The 19,114-nt window shown below is 34.6% G+C and overlaps 2 protein-coding genes across 2 annotated transcripts; both read right to left on the bottom strand.

Moving 5' to 3' along the window:
• Positions 1 to 2,543: 2,543 nt before the first annotated feature.
• On the bottom strand, positions 2,544 to 8,522 carry LOC114281993 (NAC domain-containing protein 72). Its single transcript, XM_028224613.2, has 3 exons — positions 7,898 to 8,522; positions 5,882 to 6,187; positions 2,544 to 3,451 (listed from the first exon to the last, which is right to left on the bottom strand). Exons 1-3 carry the CDS (start codon positions 8,354 to 8,356, stop codon positions 3,311 to 3,313), a joined length of 906 nt encoding a protein of 301 aa, XP_028080414.1. The 5' UTR covers positions 8,357 to 8,522; the 3' UTR covers positions 2,544 to 3,310.
• Positions 8,523 to 12,625: 4,103 nt separating this feature from the next.
• Positions 12,626 to 19,114, bottom strand: LOC114281995 (polyadenylate-binding protein 2). Its single transcript, XM_028224615.2, has 9 exons — positions 18,399 to 19,114; positions 17,076 to 17,194; positions 15,894 to 16,550; positions 15,668 to 15,745; positions 15,501 to 15,590; positions 14,286 to 14,423; positions 13,428 to 13,604; positions 13,128 to 13,331; positions 12,626 to 13,039 (listed from the first exon to the last, which is right to left on the bottom strand). Exons 1-9 carry the CDS (start codon positions 18,655 to 18,657, stop codon positions 12,794 to 12,796), a joined length of 1,968 nt encoding a protein of 655 aa, XP_028080416.2. The 5' UTR covers positions 18,658 to 19,114; the 3' UTR covers positions 12,626 to 12,793.

Below are 19,114 nucleotides of genomic sequence, written 5' to 3'. Positions count from 1 at the left end.
ATTGTGACCTAAATAAAATAATGTATTATTTTCGCACATGTCAAACATCCTAAGGACAAGGGCACACCCTTCCTCCCATCCTAGCACTTTGAAAACCCCAGACCCAAGAGAAAAAAGAAACAGGCATAGGAGGAGGAGGAGGAGGAGGAGGAGGAGTAAGTGGGTGCAAGGTTTTCAGATCTGGGGAAGGAGGTTGGGCACGGTGCAATGGACGGAGACAAGAGAGGAGTAGGTTAGGTTGGGAAGGAAGAGGGTAGTGAAGGGGAGGGAGTCGACGAGAAGGGAATGGTAGAGGGGAGGGGGTTTGGGTTGGGTTGGGTTGGGGCAGCACTGGCAATGGCAGCAGCAGTGGATGGTGACAGTGGGTTAGGGTTTGTAGATTGATGGTGAGAGCATCATGGGAACAAAGTGGTTTGAACTAAGCAAAACAAAAAAAGAAAGATTGTGCAGTTCCAATAAAACCAGGTTGAAAGGTTCAACCCCAGCCCCTCACCCTCCCCATTCCCCAAATATATGATCCATATACTTAACCTAAAAAAAAAAATTCAAATCACCAATAAATTTTAGAATTTTCCGTCAATTTAAAAACACCGTTGCGTATGGTTTACAATTTTGAAATTGTACTTTTAATCAATTTTTTTTTTAAAACTCATAACTAAATATATAATTTAAAATTCATAATCAAATATACAACTCAAAATTTAATTAATTTTTTTTTTTAAAACTCATAACTAAACTCTTTTCAAAACTTTATTTAAAAAAAATCATTTTTTTTTTAATTTGTTTTTTAAAATTACTTTTAGAATCACAATTTAAAATCACGATTTAAGTGTGAAATTATATTTTAAGTTATAAGTTGAATTTAAAAAGTAAAAAATTATTTGGTTATGAATTTTGAAAAAAATTTTAAAACTAGTTTTGAGTTATATTTTTTTAATGTCCACTGTCTTTTATACAATTGTACCCTACATTTTTTTGAAATATTTGAGTTGTATTTTTTTTGAATGTTTAAAAATTTTAAAAATATAGTTTTAAATTTAAATATTTTTAATTTTAAATATCTTTTAAAACATTTTAATTTTTTAAATTTTTTACCTTTTTTAAATATTTATATGTTTTTAAATTTTAGAAAAATTTGGATCAACATATATACTTATTTAAATTGTAACAAATTATTTGGTCAATACTTCAAAAAATAAAAAAAAAATATTTTTAAAAAAATATTTTTTCAAAAAAATATAAAATAAAAAATAATTTTAAAGCACAAAATAAAAAAAAATTCTTAATTTTTTTAATAGAATTTTGAAAGAAATTTTGAAAAAAGTTTGATTATTAGTGTTGAAGAAAAATATTAAATTAAATTTTGAGTTAACTGTTTAGTTATGAATTTTAAAAATAAATTTTTAATTGAGTTTTAAGTTATGTAGTTAGTTATGATTTGAATGTGAAGTTATATTTTGAGTATAAAATATTTAAAAACTATTTAAAAATAAAAATAAAAATAAAAAAAGTTTAAAATAAAAATTATATATTTAATATAAAATAATAAAATTTTCTTGAACATTTTTAAAAAATAAATTTTTAAAATTTTAAAATACAACTCAAAATTTAAAAATTTAAAACTCGTTTCAAAACTCAAAATTCTTTTCAAAATTCATATCTAAACAATTTTTTTTTTTTTTTTTTTTTTCAAAACTCAACTCACAACTCCACACTTAAATGACAACTCTACATCCAAAACATAATTCTAAAACTAAACCCCCCAGAATTTCTTTACATTTCCAGGAAAAATTTATATACCTGCTGTAGAAGCATGACTGCTGTAGAGGCCTAGTTCCGGTAGAATCTACCAATACACCAAATATGATATTGTTCAAAAACATAACATCAACACGACGGAGGATTAAACTTCAAGTATACAATACGACTTGGAATATATGACCTCAACACATACCATAAAGCTTCTGAACAGCAACTTACATAGAACATAATATGAACATAACAATTGGACAGTTGACTTCAAGCTGAAAAGGGCAAAAATAGGTTTCAGAAACTAAGCACATTACCGTCAAGATATCTCAAAATCTCAAAAATATCATGGACTCTGGAACTCGGCTCTAAAACCATTAGGCAGATGGCAAGCTCAGAGGTATCTTCTACCTCTTTAGCACCTCCAAAGCTAGAAATAGAACTAAATATGTTTGAAATTTCTCATGCATCCTACAATTAATATCATATATAAATAGTTTCTCTTGATCTCTACATAATGCAAGCCATTTTACAATTTAAACCTGGGGCATTCCTTGACAAGAACCGCTCCACAAGTAGTCCAAACTATCCCTTCTCTCAGACCCGCAATTAATATAATTTGGCAGACTACGATCAGGAATGTCATCTAAACTAAAAGATCTCACAAGCTACAAAAGTACATAGAAAACCAAGCAAAATTGCCAAAATATATTTTTACGGTATGCAGTTTATTTTATATCATGAGCAATTTGACTAATCCTGCAGCAACCAAAAGATGACTATTAGAGGATAACTTTAATAATAAGCATGTCATCAATATATCCAGATCTAGGTAACATCCATAATTTATAAATAGTTTGGAAACCTCCTAAAGCAAGAAAATTCAAGAAAGCAAAAACATAGCAGGCAATAGGAAGACAGATCTAGCTAATAAGATTGAGATAGAGAAAAAACGAAGAATCTAGAGGGGAAAAGTAATAGACTTTTTCCCATAAATGCACACACAGTTGATCCAAAAACTCCACCATCAATAGAATGACCGAGATGTGATACAAGGCCAAGTCGCTGATTCAGCTTGGTTCTGCTGACTTTGCCATCTTCCCACATATCAATCTCCTTCTCCAACCCACCAAAATAAATGCCTGTCATTAGGCACAAGAACAAGTCTGCATGCCCAAACCATAATAGATGTCATCAACTGTTTCCCTGATGGGGATTGAACAGGAGTTCTAACAAAATTGTGTCAAAACACAACCTTATCAGACAGAATATTGCTGCCACAACATCATTGTCAATCTCATAATTGACAGGTATGTTTCTTCATTTACTGTTTCGTACAATTTTTCAAACTTCTTGAATCTTTCAGGCTGGTGCTATAAGCTGAGTACAGTAGACTTTCTGTACATCAAACGTTCTGGAAACTCACACTGGTGCTACAAGCTGAGTATTGTTGACAGTTGACAGAATATTTCGAACCTTCTGTCTCTTCTGTTATCATTTACTGTTTCATTTTCTGTATATGAAACCTTCTGTTTCATTTACTGTTTCATTTTTTGTCTTATCATGTAAAATCAATGCCCGAAAGCGGGCATGCAAGGTCATCCAACTCTATAAAATCTTCCTCCAGAATGGGCATTAAATGAGGAGCCGCCAAACCGTTAATAAACATGGAAGCACCACTGGTAAGCCCAGATGCAGTCACCTGCGTATATTGCACCATGTCATGGTAACAAGAGTAGCGAAAACATCTAGAATTCTAGCTATGATGTTCTGAAATTTACAGTTCAACAGTAAAAGGAGGGGTGGAAATGAGTTTTGGTTTTTGGTACCAAAATACATGTGCCCTGCACTGTCCACAGAAACAGAAGACCTCCTCAAGGTCAATAGTATATGAAAACAATATGTGGTGAAAGGAGATGAATAATAAAGAAGTCCAAAATTGCCTTTTCCTAATCTTTAGAACTTCAACCACAGATCAATCAAAACACATGCACAACTGAGATGTTGCATCAGTCGAAGGTTATTTTTCTCTGTTTTGGAACATTTGTGACAAGTTTCAAGTGCTACAGAGAAGAATAAATGTAAATTTTGAATTCAATAGAAGTCTGTATTCATGAAAACATAATGCAATTGAAAAAGGAAAAAGAAAGAAAAAAAAAAGAAGGTTAAAAATATTTCCTGCACTATTTTTGCATCCCACCCCCAACAAAAGTTATAGGCGGCTCACAACTGCAAGCATGATATAATCTATGAAGCACGGACACCTCTCCGGAGGTCGCAAACAAGTGTCTAACACGTGTCGGACACGGACACGCTGGGACATGCTTTGGACACGCTGGGATGCTTTGGACACGCTGGGACACTTTGGACACGCTGAGGACATGCAAGGGACACGCTTAGGACATGCAAGGAACACACTCAATACTATTTTTTTCATTTTTTTTTTTAATACTAAAATAGCATACCTAAGATCGATAAATTTGATAAAATTAAATATTTGACATAAAATACATATTAAATATTTAAAAATATACATATAATAAAAATATATGTTTTGAACAAGTTCTCAATGTGTTGTGTCCTGTATTTTTTGAAAATTTACATATCCGCGTGTCCATGTTGTGTCACGTGTCCGTATCCATACTTCTTACGATATAACTAATACATATTCTAATACAGTCCCCACCATCCCTTAACTTCCCCTCCAAAACAAACTCATAGACGATTAAAATTAAGAATTAAGAAAAAGAAAATTTACCCATAAATCCCATCTTGAGTAATGGTAATTTGATTAGTCCCAAGAGCTTTTTTATAGACCAATTAGTCTCATTGAATTTGGAAAGGTAAATTTAATATATTATTTGAAAATTAAATTTATAGTTATACGCTTATTTCTATTATGTTTTCTTCCTTTTTTTCTTTTGTGTTAGAAATGTAAGATACACCACTTATGAGAATCAAATTTGAAAAAAATTAAAATATGAGAATCTTTTCTATTTGAAAGGACTTGAAATGTAAGATTTTTCAAACATTTTAAAAGGAATACAAAAATGACTTAAAATATTAGATTCTTCAAACAATCCAAAAAGATGTGGGATTCTTCAAATATTTTACAAGGAGTACAAAAACTCCTTAACGAGGTTTGAACAAATGTATAATTTCAATTTGTAACACTTTACCGTAACACTCCAAAAAAACTTCTTATTATACTTTTTTTAAACGTAACATTCCAATATAACGTTCTAAAAAAACTCCTCAGTGTAACACTCCAATATGACACACAAAAAAATTTCAAAGTGTACTTTTTTTCAAACGTAATATTCCAATATAACATTCTAAAAAAATGATGTGAGATTCTTCAAACCATTTCAAAAGGGTGAAATTCTTTAAACTATTCCAAAAGAAGTATAAAAATTTCTTAAGTTTTGGGTAAATGTATAATTTCAAACTGTGAGTGTTACATTTAAAAAAAATACATTAAATAATTTTTTTAGTATTTTTAGTATGTTACATTGGAGTGTTACGTTTGAAAAAAAATACATTAACAAGCTTTTGTGTGTGTTACATTAGAGTGTTACGTTTGAAAAAAGTTTGGAATGATATGGTGTTATGTTTAGGAAAAGTATACCAAGAAGTTTTTTAGTGTGTTACATTGGAGTATTACGTTATTGGAGTGTTAAGTTCTTATTAGTAATGTGAGATTTGTTCCAGAATGATGAAAAATCTAAAATTTCTATAATGCGAATTTGTCTAAATGTGTAGTTTTACATTTGGAGAAACCCACTTTTATCCCTAAAAAATTAAACTCAAATGTGTAAGTGACTATTCTTTTGTGTAACTTCCATTTCAATGGGACCTTTGGGTTTATAAGAAAAAATAGAGGACCAAACAGTTCACAATATTATATTTTGGGATTTATTGGTGCTTTACCGTTAAGAAAAGGCTTCACTAGAAGGCCATGTTCAGAAACATCAAGAGTAAAACATGAACCTTCATGTGAGGAAACCAATGAACGAAGATGAACAAATGGCATAAGCATGTAGTGATGCATCTTCTAAACTAAAAAGATAAAGCACGACAAGAAGTAGCATCATGATCAGACTAAAAAGGAAAAGTGGTTTAAAGAAAATACCGGCTCACTAGGCTGCCTGCTTAAGGGAGGCTGAACACCAGCAAGGACAACAGCCCCAGCAGTCATTCGATCATCTTGCTCACTGACTAGGCCTACTGGAAATCTCGAAACCTCATTCTTCCTGTCGACAGAATTGTCATCATGGACAATAGTTTCACCAATGCCAGATGTGAAGGTTCCATCATGCTGAATGCCAACATGACGTACTGTAGCAACACTTTCTTCACCGCATGAACTTAGAACATTCTCTGAAACATTATTTCGACTGTGAGACTTGACAAATACACGGCACAGAATGAAAGAAGCCTGCAAAAAAGTAGAAGTTTCAGATTTCATAACTGAAAACGTAGAAATTTATTAAAATAATTTCCTTCTCTCCTCCACACCCCATCCTTCTTAAGTTAGTTTTGACAAACAGAAGTATGCTAACACCATTTTAACAAACTCATCGTTGTTAGAATCTCACGATTCACAATTCGTGTAGTTGAAACGTAAATTAAATAAATCGTACAATTCAATTGCAATTTACTACTATTTGCAAAGTGCATGAACTACGTAGTTTTCGCAACATAAAGAAACAGATCAACTGATTATATTGATATATGTGATTCTATATGTATATAGATATGCATAAGTTAATTATCTTGATATTAATGCGAATTTTTATATGTACATATATAATTATATATTATGCTAAATAAAGTGAATCTTATTATTCACTATTTTAACAAAATGATTTACAATTCAATTCGCAAATTGACCAGTATGGTCACACTCAATGCAATGAAACACTACTTTTCCAAAAATCATAACTAAACACTAGTTTCAAGAATTTTTAGGGTAAAACTAAATTTCACATTTGATTTCACAAACTGATTATGCCATTGATGCTGACAAACAGTGCTAGCATACCATACATATGCTGCTATACAGGAAAAAACAGTGTAAATGAACCAAAGAAGTAGGATACAATGCTTTGTAAAGTGGACTCAAGTTGAGTGAACCTTATTTAGTATGACAATGGCTTCTAAGGGAAGGTGAACAATGTTAGCAAAATAAAATTCACAGCCAGAATTGCAAATGTGGGAGGCCAGATGACGAGTTCAATTAACAACGTGCATCCAATAGAGGTTTTTCTAGTTTCCTGCCAACTTGAATCCAAGTTTTCATATTTATAGAGTAATGCAAAGTGCAGATAAGCTTCCAAAACCCTGCAATGGTGGGAGTCTCGTGTACTAGGAATACCCCTTTTACTGAAGCTCTAGTTGGTAAATTTGTGAGAGAAAGGGGGGAAATGAGGAAGAATGATTAGCTTTATACATACGTACATTCTTTCTTTTTTTTGTTGATAAATAGCTTATACATACATTCTTGATTCAAGAATCTTGATTCCAAACCATTTTTGAGAAATTTTTTATTTTAAACGTTACTCCCAGTTTAGAGAAAAATCGATTTTCCTTTTGCTTGTCATTTTCCCCTATCATTTCTAAGGACCAAATAGAACCTATTATATCTAAATCAAATATACAAAATCCTTGTAAATTTATCATTAATTTCCAAAACACTAGTAAAGACAATGCATTGCAAAAGCCCAAGTTAACTTCTAAATAAATCGAAGTGTAAGCAAGTGAATACCAAGCACAATTGAACAATATTCTACACATTTATCACTATCTATTATCTATGATATGTGTAATATTCAACTTTGCACAAGTAAACACTTGATACTTACCCTGCTTTAACTTATGTACCAACAATTCATACCCAACATCTGTTATTTAACAATTTTCCAAAATATCAACCATGCACATCTAATTATTGCAATAAATACAAAAACTAAACCCAAAATGGAAGGACAAAAAAAAAATAAAAACATAAATTCAAGTATGAAAAATGGAACTGCTAAAATTAAGATTGTGATTTTATCTTCAATTTTCTTTTAGGCGTGAATTGTTTGGATTCTAGGGTTATCAAACCAAATCAAAAAACAAATATATAACAATTGCATACAAGTACCTTGGGATGATCAATTAGGGCATACTCATACATAACCCAATCGGTCCTGACGGCGTTTTTGGGAGAATCCCCCAAACAAAAAACGAAGCTCTTCCTCCTCCCAACCACAACCTTCCCGGCGGCGCCGCCCACAACATCCCTCTCACGCCCCGTCCGCTTCCAGTATCCGCCGCCGGCTCTCCTCCTCCCACCACAATCCTTCAAAACCCTAGCAGCCACATAGCAGTACCAGTGCCTCCTCCTCCCTCCTCGGCCGAATCGGAAACAACCGGCGTCGGGCAAATCGAATGGGTCGAAATTGTACAAATCAATCTCGTTAATTACATCGAACCCAAAGCGATGATCGTCGTTGTTCTTGTGAGTGAGGTAGTAGCAGAGGAGTTGCTCCTCGGAGGGGTAGAATCGGGAACCAGGAGGCAGAGAAAAAGACATCGGTCTCGGGTTCCTTGGGTCTCCCATCAATGGGAGTTTGAGCTGGAGAGAACAACACAGAGATAGAGAGAGAGAGCGAGAGAGAGCGAGAGCAGCAGGAGAGAGAGGGAGAGAGACCTTTTTGTATAGGGGGGAGACTGGGAAGCGTGGCCTTGAAGTTTCTTTTGAGTTTATGCTGAGTCGTGTTCGAGTGTACGTACACCCTTTAATGTCGACCATTTAGGTTCATTTTACATTACATTTTTACATTACATTTTGTTCCTAAAATGTTACGAGTAATGATTCATTCCCTTTTCCTCCATCCCCTTTTCCCCCATCCCTTTGACCCCCTCTCTCTCTCATTGGTTACTTTTTTTTTTCTTTTTCTTTTTTTTTTCTGCTCCTCCAATCACTCCCTGCCACGTGATAAAGGGGTGAGGGGTGACCCCCAAAAGGGGGTCCCAAGCATTATTCAAATGTTATATTGGGTTTCATCAAATTATTCCCTTTATATTTTTAGGAAAAATTTATATTGGTACTTTTAGCCTTTTTAAAAGAATCTTCAAAGGTGAGACTCCTCAACTTACAACTATTATGAATCAAAAAAAAAAAAAAAAAAAACTTACAACTTTTGATATTCAAAATTCTGACAAAAATATGTTAGGATAATTTAGAATTTATTTGGCATCTCCTAAATAAGTATATTTATTTGAATTATATTATTTCTTTATTTTTGTACACATTTGTTGTAAAAAATTAAAAAAATACACATATTTAGATCATTCAAAATAACACTTTATTTAAATAATAATAATAATAATAATTTATTTTTACATCAAATTACTAAAAAATACACGTTTGGTTTGAATTTCCCAAAAAATTTTGGAAAAATTTCTCTACAAATGAGTTTTCAGAAAAACTCAAACCAAACAAATTTTCTCAAATTTTTTTTCCAAAACTTGTAAACCAAACAAGTTTTTCAAACAAATCTCTCTCATACACATCAAATCAATCACTTTTTTCAAAACTCTCTCTCAAAATAATTTTTCAAAACATTTTTCCAAAAAAATCAAACCAAACAACTTTTCGTACTTTTTATCTCCCAAACTCATCTCCCAAAATCAAACCAAACAAGCCCACAAATTCTAACCCTAACTTGATTAGACCCTCCCAAACTTTGGTCACTACTCAACTTCAGCTAACTTTTCTCAATTCCTCCTCAAATCTAATCCATTCTTCTTAAACCTCCCTCCTTGCTCTTATTACCACATCTTCCTTTTTTTTCTTCTTTTGTCATTGTGGAGTACCGTAAACCCTTTCATTTTCTTTCCTTTTTGTGTGACTCTTTCTTCCCTCACATCTCTCTTCCTCTTTCTCTATATATACATATATATGTTGCAATGGTAGGTACTAGGTAGTGAGATTAAGAGAACAAGGAAAGGTGAAAGTTGGGAATTTTTGAATAATGAGAGAATGTAAGGGGTATTAGAGGAGTCCGGATTCTCGGCCGCCCTACCCGGCAGTCGTTTCCAGCAGCCCCCAAAACGACGTCGTTTTGGGGGCAAATTTTCAAAAAAAAAAAAAAACGCAGAGGAAGAGAGGAAGGAAGGAGAGGAAGAGGGAGGAAGGAGGAGGGAGGAGGAGGAGGAGGAGGAAGGGAAGGACCGGACTGGAGGGGGCCATAACCAGTGGGGGAGGAGAAGGAGGAGAAGGCGGAGGCGACGGCGGTGCAGCTGCTGCGACGAGCTGGATCGGGCGATGATCGGACGACTGCGACGGCCGGCGGCGAGGCGACGAGCTGCGATGGCGAGCTCGCAGCCTCCTCCCTCTTCCTTCCTTCCTCTTCTCCCTCTCCCCTCCCCTCTGGTTTCGAAGAGAGAGAAAGCAAGAACGAAGAAGAAGAAAAGAAAAAAAAAAAAACAAAAAAACAAAAACCCCCAAAACGACGTCGTTTTGGGGGGCTGCCGGGTAGGGTGGCCGAGGATCCGATTCGTATTAGAGAGGCAATGGAATGCCTAGAAAGTTACGAAAGGGAATTGTGGGTGGCAAGAAAGAAAGGAGAGGAGGCAGCTAGTAACGGGGATAAGGTGGGTTTAAGTGAAGGGCATTAAAAAAAAAAAAAAAAAAAAAAAAGGATGTAGCAACAACCAACAAGAGAGAAGGAAAAACGACAACAAAAGTGGCTGAGAGGATAAATGTAGTTGTGGGATTATTGGCGTGTTCAAAGAGTAAAAATAAAATAAAATTGATAGTGTTTGGCATAATTTATATAAGTATATTTATTTAAGTCACATTATTTTTCTATTTTTTTATGTAAAAAATTAAAAAATATACTAATTTAAATAATTCCAAATACCTTCTAAAATTTTACAATGAGATGTCTCAAGAAATAATCTAACAACTTTTTTGAAATGCATGTACTAAGCCTTCATTTGGAATATGGGTTGATTTTTTGACTATTTAGCTATGTGGCTAAAAAGTTTCATTTGAAATGAGTTTTTTGACTTTTGTGAGAAAAAAAATAAAATGATTATAACTTAGATGTGACATTTTGTTTTATTGACTTTTTAATTTAATTTATTTTTTTGTGACTAAAATAGCAAAAAAAAAAATTATCCCAAACATAGCCTAAAGAATGTAATCCTATCTATTTTATAATATTTATAATAGAGAGATTTCATTAAATCATCTAATAGCGAGTTGAGTGTAATGATATTTTTAATTTAAATTAATCATAAATTTACATTATTATTTCATAACCATTAAATATGCAATGAAAAATTTTCATTACATACATGAAATAAAAATGATCAAATTCTAAATTTCATATTTCATTTTGTGCATTATGAAATTTTCCAGTAATTTTCCGTTAAAGACCCAACCCCTTAAATATTGATTGAGTTATTTAGTTGTCTCTCTCGCTAACTATATACTTATCTACCTTATTGAGTTTATTATCTCATTTATCACATATCACATATCACGTGATAAATTAAATGTAATATATAAATATTCTGGGACTGATTTGAAACTTGGATTTGTGTTTTTTTGACAAAAATAATCGATAAAGAAAGAGTTGTTTTAAAAAGATACTTAAAAATTGACTTTTTTTTTTATTTTTTGAAAAAATGTATAAAAAATATGAAAAATGAAATAACTAAAAATGAATTAAAAGCTAAAAGATAACTTTTAATCATCTTTCCAAATTATCCCAAATAAGTTAAAATAATCAACAAAATAAAATATTACTTTCAACTCATAATCATTTTAATTTTTTCCTCACAAACATCAAATCAAAAAAAAAAAAAAAAAGGGCCAACTATTATCCCAAACACAACATTTTTAGCCAAACCTAAAATAATCAAATAGCTAAAAAAAATAAATAAAATAGCAAGTTCTGGCCTCATTATAACACTTGCCAAAACTGCAACACAAATCAATATACATGCAGATATTTTAAGCATAAATGTACATTTTACTTCAAGTATTAAATCCTTGACTGAAATTTTTCCAGAAAAATTTGTGCTAAAGACAAGAAATATATTGGAAAAACATATTCTTGCTAGTACATAGTTAAAATTGACAAAAACAAAATCACATAAAAACATCTAAACCTGAAATGAGACATTAACAATTCCGCCTCAAACAAGAATATAGTAGCAGTGCACCAAACAATATCGTACAACTACTATGCTTTCTTTCAGTTTTCTTTTAGTAATATAATATCCCCAAGATCTTATCGCAACTACCAAGCCACAAATAACGCTAACAAAATCTTATACAACAAAAACATAGTATAATCAACATGTTTAAAAGACGTCAATTATAACTGCATGTTTGACAACATAAAAACAAACAAAAAATAGATAAAGAATATTAAGAAAGTCCCCAACCTCAACCATGCTTTCAAGATATGTATGCCCAATAAGAATCTCCCAACAATTTTCCATCCAACCTAAAAACAGGTCTCTTTATGTATTTATTTTTTCATTAAAAAAAAGAGAAAAGTGCTAACACCTAAGTTACATACTTCACAGAAATCTAAAAGCCAGATTAACATATAAACATCCAAATATTCACAGAGCCCGCCAAAAATCAAACAAACAAACATATAAACAACCGAATACTAGCAGAACACAAAAAAAAAAGTGCTAATATATTGAGGTAAGGTGAAATTGCAATGCCTAATCATTAAAACTACCACAATGAAATCATGCAAAAGGCTAGGCAATGCAGAAAACAAAACACAATTAGTAAATTTGCATGTCCAAACGGAAATCAATCTCAATCAAAACCATAGCAAAAACATACTGCAAATCTCAGAATCATCGGAAAATAAATTATCTAAAATCCAAAGCAAACAAAATGTTTCAAACTACAAAAATCCTACATGCCACTAAAACCAATCCGAAATACTAAATAGAATCCAGTACCCTCTCGCTACTAGCAAAACTTCAATTTAGATGGCAAACAAACCATAATTTCTCAGGAAACAAGGTGGTCATTCAGGGACAGAGATGCGAGCTGGTCAGTCGGGCTGTTGGACTGCTGCTGAGCCACGACATTCCTAAGGACCTCCATGGCCTCTGCAACTTTCGCTTTCAATGCATCTGGTGATTCGAGCAAATGCAGAACCTCAGTCTGGTCCATCTCCAGAAGCATGCCTGTCACCTTAGCCGCATGCTCATGCTCCAGCTGATCCACAAGCGGGTACAGATTTTCACCCAGCATCTACCAACCCACAAAATAAATTTGAATGTTAAAAGCATATTCTAAAATAGCCATGTCACAGAAAATCCAAGTATCAAAAATAGCATACCGTCCTCTGCTGATCAGGTGGTGCATTTGCAAGAGCAGTAGCCAAAGCTGGAACTGGCATGGGCTGTCCTATAGCAGCATCACGTGGCATCATGCCACTCATATCGTATGGAACAGAGAGCATGCCACCAGGAACTCCAGGCATTGAAACATCTGGCACATTGCGACCAGGCGGGTAACGATAGACACGTCCCCTAGGAAGCATCTGAAAAATGAATCGCACACAATTATTGCTTTTGTTGTAGATGTGGCCATGAAGATGAGCTTCAAAGAAAAAAGAATAAATCACGTGTAAACTAACCTGCTGTTGCATCATTGGCACAGGCTGCTGCGCTTGTTGCACGGGACCAGCTCCCCGTCTCCCACCAGGCCGCTGGCCCTGCTGACCCTGATGGACCATTGGAACAAAGAAATTTGGCATAGGAGCTCCACCTGGCCTCATTCCAGGAACAAGTTGCTGCTGGTAACCAAATCCAGCCTACAAAATGAACATGTTGAATTAGAATTAATCAAAAGCTGCCACAAATAACTACCAGGAAAACATGCCATACGGCAGAGAAAAAGCTCAACTGAAAACAAGGCAACCCAAATTCCAGACACGGCTAATTAAGCTACAAAAAATTCCTGTCTTCAGGTTTTACTACCAATTAAAGATATTAAGCAAAAAAAACAATAAAAAGAACAAATCTCAAACCAAGTTAAACTCTTTAAAATCCTCCTCCAAATCTACATTAAACAATACAAGCCATAAATGTTGCAATAGATTCTTCATAATTTCTCGTACATTATTCACATGCAATATTAGAGCCAAACTAAAAAGCCATATAAAAGAATGACAGCATTACATCAATGCCCAAACTTTAAGATGTTTGGGAGTAAATTACAGGACAATTGGTCAATTTATTGAGTATCTGTTTGTGAACAAGCAACACACCGTGTGTGTGTGTGTGTGTGTGTGTGTGTGAGAGAGAGAGAGAGAGAGAGAGAGAGAGTAACATCAAGAAAAAAGCATTGATTTTGAATTACACAGCTGCCAAGTTACTTAAAATGTGCTTGTGGAAACAGAGGTCAAGGAGAAAGGAATGTTCAACATATAAAGGAAGCGAGCAGAAATGGGCTAAAGAAAATAAATAAACACAAGTAAGCAAACAGTCAATACCTGGGGAGGAATAATAGCAGGGGGAGCTTGCCCATAAAATAATTGTTGTCCAAGACCTGGAGCACCTGGGGGATACATTGGCATACGGGGAGCAATTGATGGAGCCATTGCAACTGGCCGCATTTGCGAAAACTGAGCCTGCATAAATGACGTAAACATATGTAGAACAGAAGGCACAGTGGTCAAATCTTTACCCCAATTAAGAACCACAATATTATGGGCTGATTTTTTTAAACAATATTAAGAAACAAACATGGAGTTATACATGTACATACAAAACAATAACATCAGCAGTCAATGGAGGATAAACAAAGGAGGTTGTGGGAGACAACCAGCTCACGTCTACATTCACATCTCAGCTTTACCACCGCAAATATAAAGAGAACATTAAACAGAGATCAAACAAATGCAGGACATCAATCACCATTTACTAACTGCAAACTAGAAACGTACACCTTTGCAGCACTACAATACATCAACTACCATTTGACTTCATAGCTACAAATGCTGAAACAAACAAAATAACCTAGGGAAAAAAAGGAGCTCTTTGACAAACTCCAATTATTCCAACTGAAACCCTATCTCAGCATTTGCATGGAACCACAAAATCCAGATCACTGTGTGCCTATCTTTAAAATCCAGATCACATTTATGCACCTATAGTTTGATATTACGTTTAAGACAAGTATTATTAAGCCTAGGCCCCGTTTGGGGACTTACTTTTTTAGTCAATTAGCCAAAAAGTTACTAAATTAACCAAAAAGTCAACAACTTATACCAAAAAGTCAAAGATTCTCTTTTCTCTCTACTTTTTGCACATCTTTCGTAATTAGCCAAAAAGTCATCCCAAACATACAAGTTTTTTTTACCTACCTTTTTAGCCAAATAGCCAAAAAGTTACTAAATTAGCCTGCTCCCAAACGAGGCCTAAGTAACCCTGAAAATTACCATCAGTACAAACCAAATGTACCTGCATCTGTTACTTTCAAGAACTAGTAACAAATATTTAAAAAAAAAAAAAACATATAACAGGAACCGCAACACATGAAAAAAAATAACAAAAGCATTCATTCAAAAATAAATTGAGTTACTACAAGTTGCATACATATTTTGGTGAAGCAATTAATTTGCAAAAAAACTAGAAGAAACACTAGCATGATTTGTCATTAACAATATATTTAAAAAAACGCTGAATTTTTTTCCCAACGCTGTTACCTGCAACCTTGCTCTCCTCTCTTCTTTTCGCTGGGCAAGAGCAACATAGAGTGGTTTGCTTAGAAACATTTTACCATTCATCTCCGCAAGCTGCACGTGAAGAAGTAGAAATTAGGCATCACCTTAAAACAACTTAAACAAATGCAAATTCACAAAAATCCACTTACAGCACGAGATGCTTCTTCAGGTGTAGAGAAGGCAACAAATCCTGAACCTCTGCTAATTCCACTAGGATCACGCATGACCTATAAGTTTAAGGAAAAAAATTGAGGGAAAAATAAAGGGAAAAAGTATGAGATCCATCCACCTTGTTAACAGATTTATATGTAGGTAGATAGAGAGATAAAGGACATAAAGGTAAGTGAATTTCAATATTTTTAAATTGAACAAGACCTTGCAAGAAGTAATTGAACCAAATTCAGAGAACAGTTCCTTCAGCTTATCATCATCAACGCTGTCATCCAAGTTCTTGATATACAAATTCACCCCTTGAAATTTGTCCACCGCTTCCTTTACAGTCTGCTCAAACCGACTTTTTAGTTCAAGCTCTCTTTCAGACTTCTTCTGGGCTTTCCCAACGTACCACTCCTTATCATCAACTTTCTTACCATTTAGAGCCTCAACAGCTTTAGCGGCATCATCAGCATTTTCAAAATTGATAAATCCAAAACACTTGGATTTTCCATCACCATCCCTCATCACTACCGCACTAGTAATTGTTCCATATTCACCAAATGTATTCTTTAGATCCTCATCAGTTGTTGATTCTGAGAGGTTTTTCACAAATACATTATTAAATTTTGTCTTGCTCATGACAGTATCTCTTTCCTGCTTACGAAGAAAATGGCCAACGTAAACTTGTTTATCATTAATGAGCATGCCGTTTAACTTATCTATCGCATTCTGAGCAGCTTCCTCATTATCAAATTGTACAAAACCATAGCCTTTAGATTGGCCAGAAGGATCAGTAGCTATCTTGCAAGAAAGAATGTTTCCAAAGCTAGAAAAAGTATCGTGTAATGCTTTGTTGTCAATTGCTTTGTCCAAATTCTGCATCAAAACAAAACAAAAAAACAGAAATGTTATTCAAATGTGTGCGGTACAGGCAAAACAAAGCTGAAAATTAGATGTAAAAGGGGAAAAATGAGTCAAAGCCAATCTACTTGGGCAAGGTTATACATTCAGTTGAATGGTCTTAAATAACTAGCACCCATAATCAAATTGGCATTTTCATAAATAAAATGACAATACCATATCAAGCAAAGACAAAAAGAAAAACATACAAGAAAGGCCTAGACATGCAATTCCTGGCCATTATTTCTCTTCAGGCCTTGGTAACTGTTCTCTACAACATCCAACTTGGTGCAACAAACCCAGAGGTACAAAATTCAAGGAAACATCTACCTAGTTTCCTAGAACAATATTCTTCCAATCGGTCTGATAAAAAACCTAACCTACTGCCATTGCATTAAGGTTTCCTGGTAGCCTAGCAGCCACCAAATACTCTAAAATCAAGGAAGGAAAATAATTACATAATGGATGGGGGTGGAAAATGAAGAAACAGGACATTGATACCTTGATAAATATATTTGCAGTACCGCTTTTGCGAATACTGGGATCCCGATGAGAATACATAATTCTGATAGGCTTGCCATTAAGCGGAGTGAAGTTAAGCACATCCATTGCCCTTGCAGCTGTGATCACAATTAACCAAAAATGTCAAATATAGTTAGAATTACATGGCCATGCACCGGCAAGCAAACTAATGAAAGAGAGGCAAGGATTCCATTCAATGGCACAGGTTAACATGACAAACACATGTTAACTACACTAGTAAATATTTGTATTTTGTATCTAGGAATGCAAATAACGGTTTTACAAACTCAGGAAATGGCCATAAACGAGGCAAAATGCCTTAGCTCAGAATCAAAATTGTAAACAGGCATTCTAGAATATCTATGTTTAAACAAACATAGAGGAGTGCGTAAGTCACGCAAAATTTGTCCATATGGAGCCAACAAAGTAAAAACCGCACACACGAAGCAAATAACAATTCAAAATACCGCCGGTAAGAAATCAAGCAACAGAATATATCAAATTCAACATGATCATGCACAAAGAACTTATTGCAAGCTATGAAGAACTAACCCAACTCACAAGCACAGATGGAAACATCATTACATGAAAGCTGTAGCACAAGTCCATTCTAGTAGTCTTTAAATTAAGCCTGCAACACAAGTCCAAGTGGAACTGTAGATACTAAGAGCCCATTTGTTTCCACATATTTGCAGCCAATTGAATTACATGCTTAAGCAGATGTACTTAAAAAGGTGTTTGGTTCCACTTTTCACATTAAACTTGTTTGCCTTTTCAGCTCAAAAAGCTAACTGTTGTAAATCTGGGTTTTAGATTGTTCTAAAGCTAAAATTAACCTTTTTATAAAGTGTTAGCAAACAGGGCCTAAGTGGATTCAACTAATGCAATTAGCAATAATACCTCAAACCCATTAGTCCCTTCCCTTTTTTCTTATTCAAGTTGACCCAATACAAACTACTGGCACAAGTTCTTAAATTGCTTGGACAATTGACTGTGGAAACTCGATTTACACACATTCGACGCAACAAATTGTGTTAGCAACATCAGAAAATGTGACTACAAAGAGCAATACAATGCTACATTATCCATCTTGTTTATCAATAGTAATGTACACTATAATCTACTAATCAACACATCATCAGTCAATTAAATAACACAAATGTCGCAAATTTGCTTGATAATTAATACACCATATACATCATCGAATCAAATCAACAACACTAATTTAGCAAAATCGTCAGAGATTCGAACAACCCCAATTCAAATTCGTATCAACAGAAACGCAATTACAAGAAAACTGACCATCTTGAGGATTGCTGTAGTTAACATAGCCATAGCCGAGAGATCGCCGAGTACTGAGGTCCCTACAAACCCTAACCGACACAACCTGACCAACCTGGTTGAACAGATCATAGAGCTGCGAATCAGTCACGCTGAAGTCCAAATCCCCAACATACAACGACGTCGTCACGAACTGGTTCGCACCACCAGCCGCCGCCGCCGCCGCCGCACCGTTCGGACCCGAAACGTGACTCTGATGCTGCACCTGAATCTGCGCCATAAAAAAAAACCCTTCCCAACCTCTTTTTCTTTTTCTTCTTTTTTCAGATTTTCCCCCCTCTCCTCTGGGGTTGAAGAGACGAAACCCTAGAGAGACAACACAACAAAACACAACGCAACAAAATACAGATAAATTAGCTAAATTTCTTTTTTTGGGGTTTTTGAGGGGATAGGAGAGGAAGAAGAAGGGTAAAATGGGGATAAATCGTCGGGAGATCCGAACGGAACTGAGAAAGATAGAGAGAGAGAGAGTGAGAGAGAGATTTTTTTCGGAGGGCAGGGACGAACTGCACCGCACCGGCTGAGATGGAACTGTGGAGTTTATATACGGGGACTAGAAAACCCTAATTTGATACGTGGATGAGATCTGGACCGTGTGATGGATTCGTGGCCTTGTACCCGGCAGTTTCGTTTTAGACGACTAGGCGAAGGAAGGGAGTTGATAAGTGACGGGGTGG

Source organism: Camellia sinensis, chromosome 3 (genome assembly GCF_055761805.1).
Source record: "Camellia sinensis isolate YWXY chromosome 3, ASM5576180v1, whole genome shotgun sequence".
NCBI lineage: Eukaryota > Viridiplantae > Streptophyta > Magnoliopsida > Ericales > Theaceae > Camellia > Camellia sinensis.
Note: the sequence above shows the minus strand (reverse complement) of the source record. Positions and strands in the feature narration are given on the sequence as shown.

Coding starts and splice junctions, on each gene's coding strand:
- LOC114281993 (XM_028224613.2), bottom strand. CDS start 8,356: ATGGGAGACCCAAGGAACCCGAGACCGATGTCTTTTTCTCTGCCTCCT. Junction 6,188..7,897: donor CCCTAATTGATCATCCCAAG/GTACTTGTATGC, acceptor ACTTTTTTGCAG/GCTTCTTTCATTCTGTGCCG. Junction 3,452..5,881: donor GCAGGCAGCCTAGTGAGCCG/GTATTTTCTTTA, acceptor CAATATACGCAG/GTGACTGCATCTGGGCTTAC.
- LOC114281995 (XM_028224615.2), bottom strand. CDS start 18,657: ATGGCGCAGATTCAGGTGCAGCATCAGAGTCACGTTTCGGGTCCGAAC. Junction 16,551..17,075: donor CTGCAAATATATTTATCAAG/GTATCAATGTCC, acceptor GTTTTGATGCAG/AATTTGGACAAAGCAATTGA. Junction 15,746..15,893: donor GTTCAATTACTTCTTGCAAG/GTCTTGTTCAAT, acceptor TTAAACTTATAG/GTCATGCGTGATCCTAGTGG.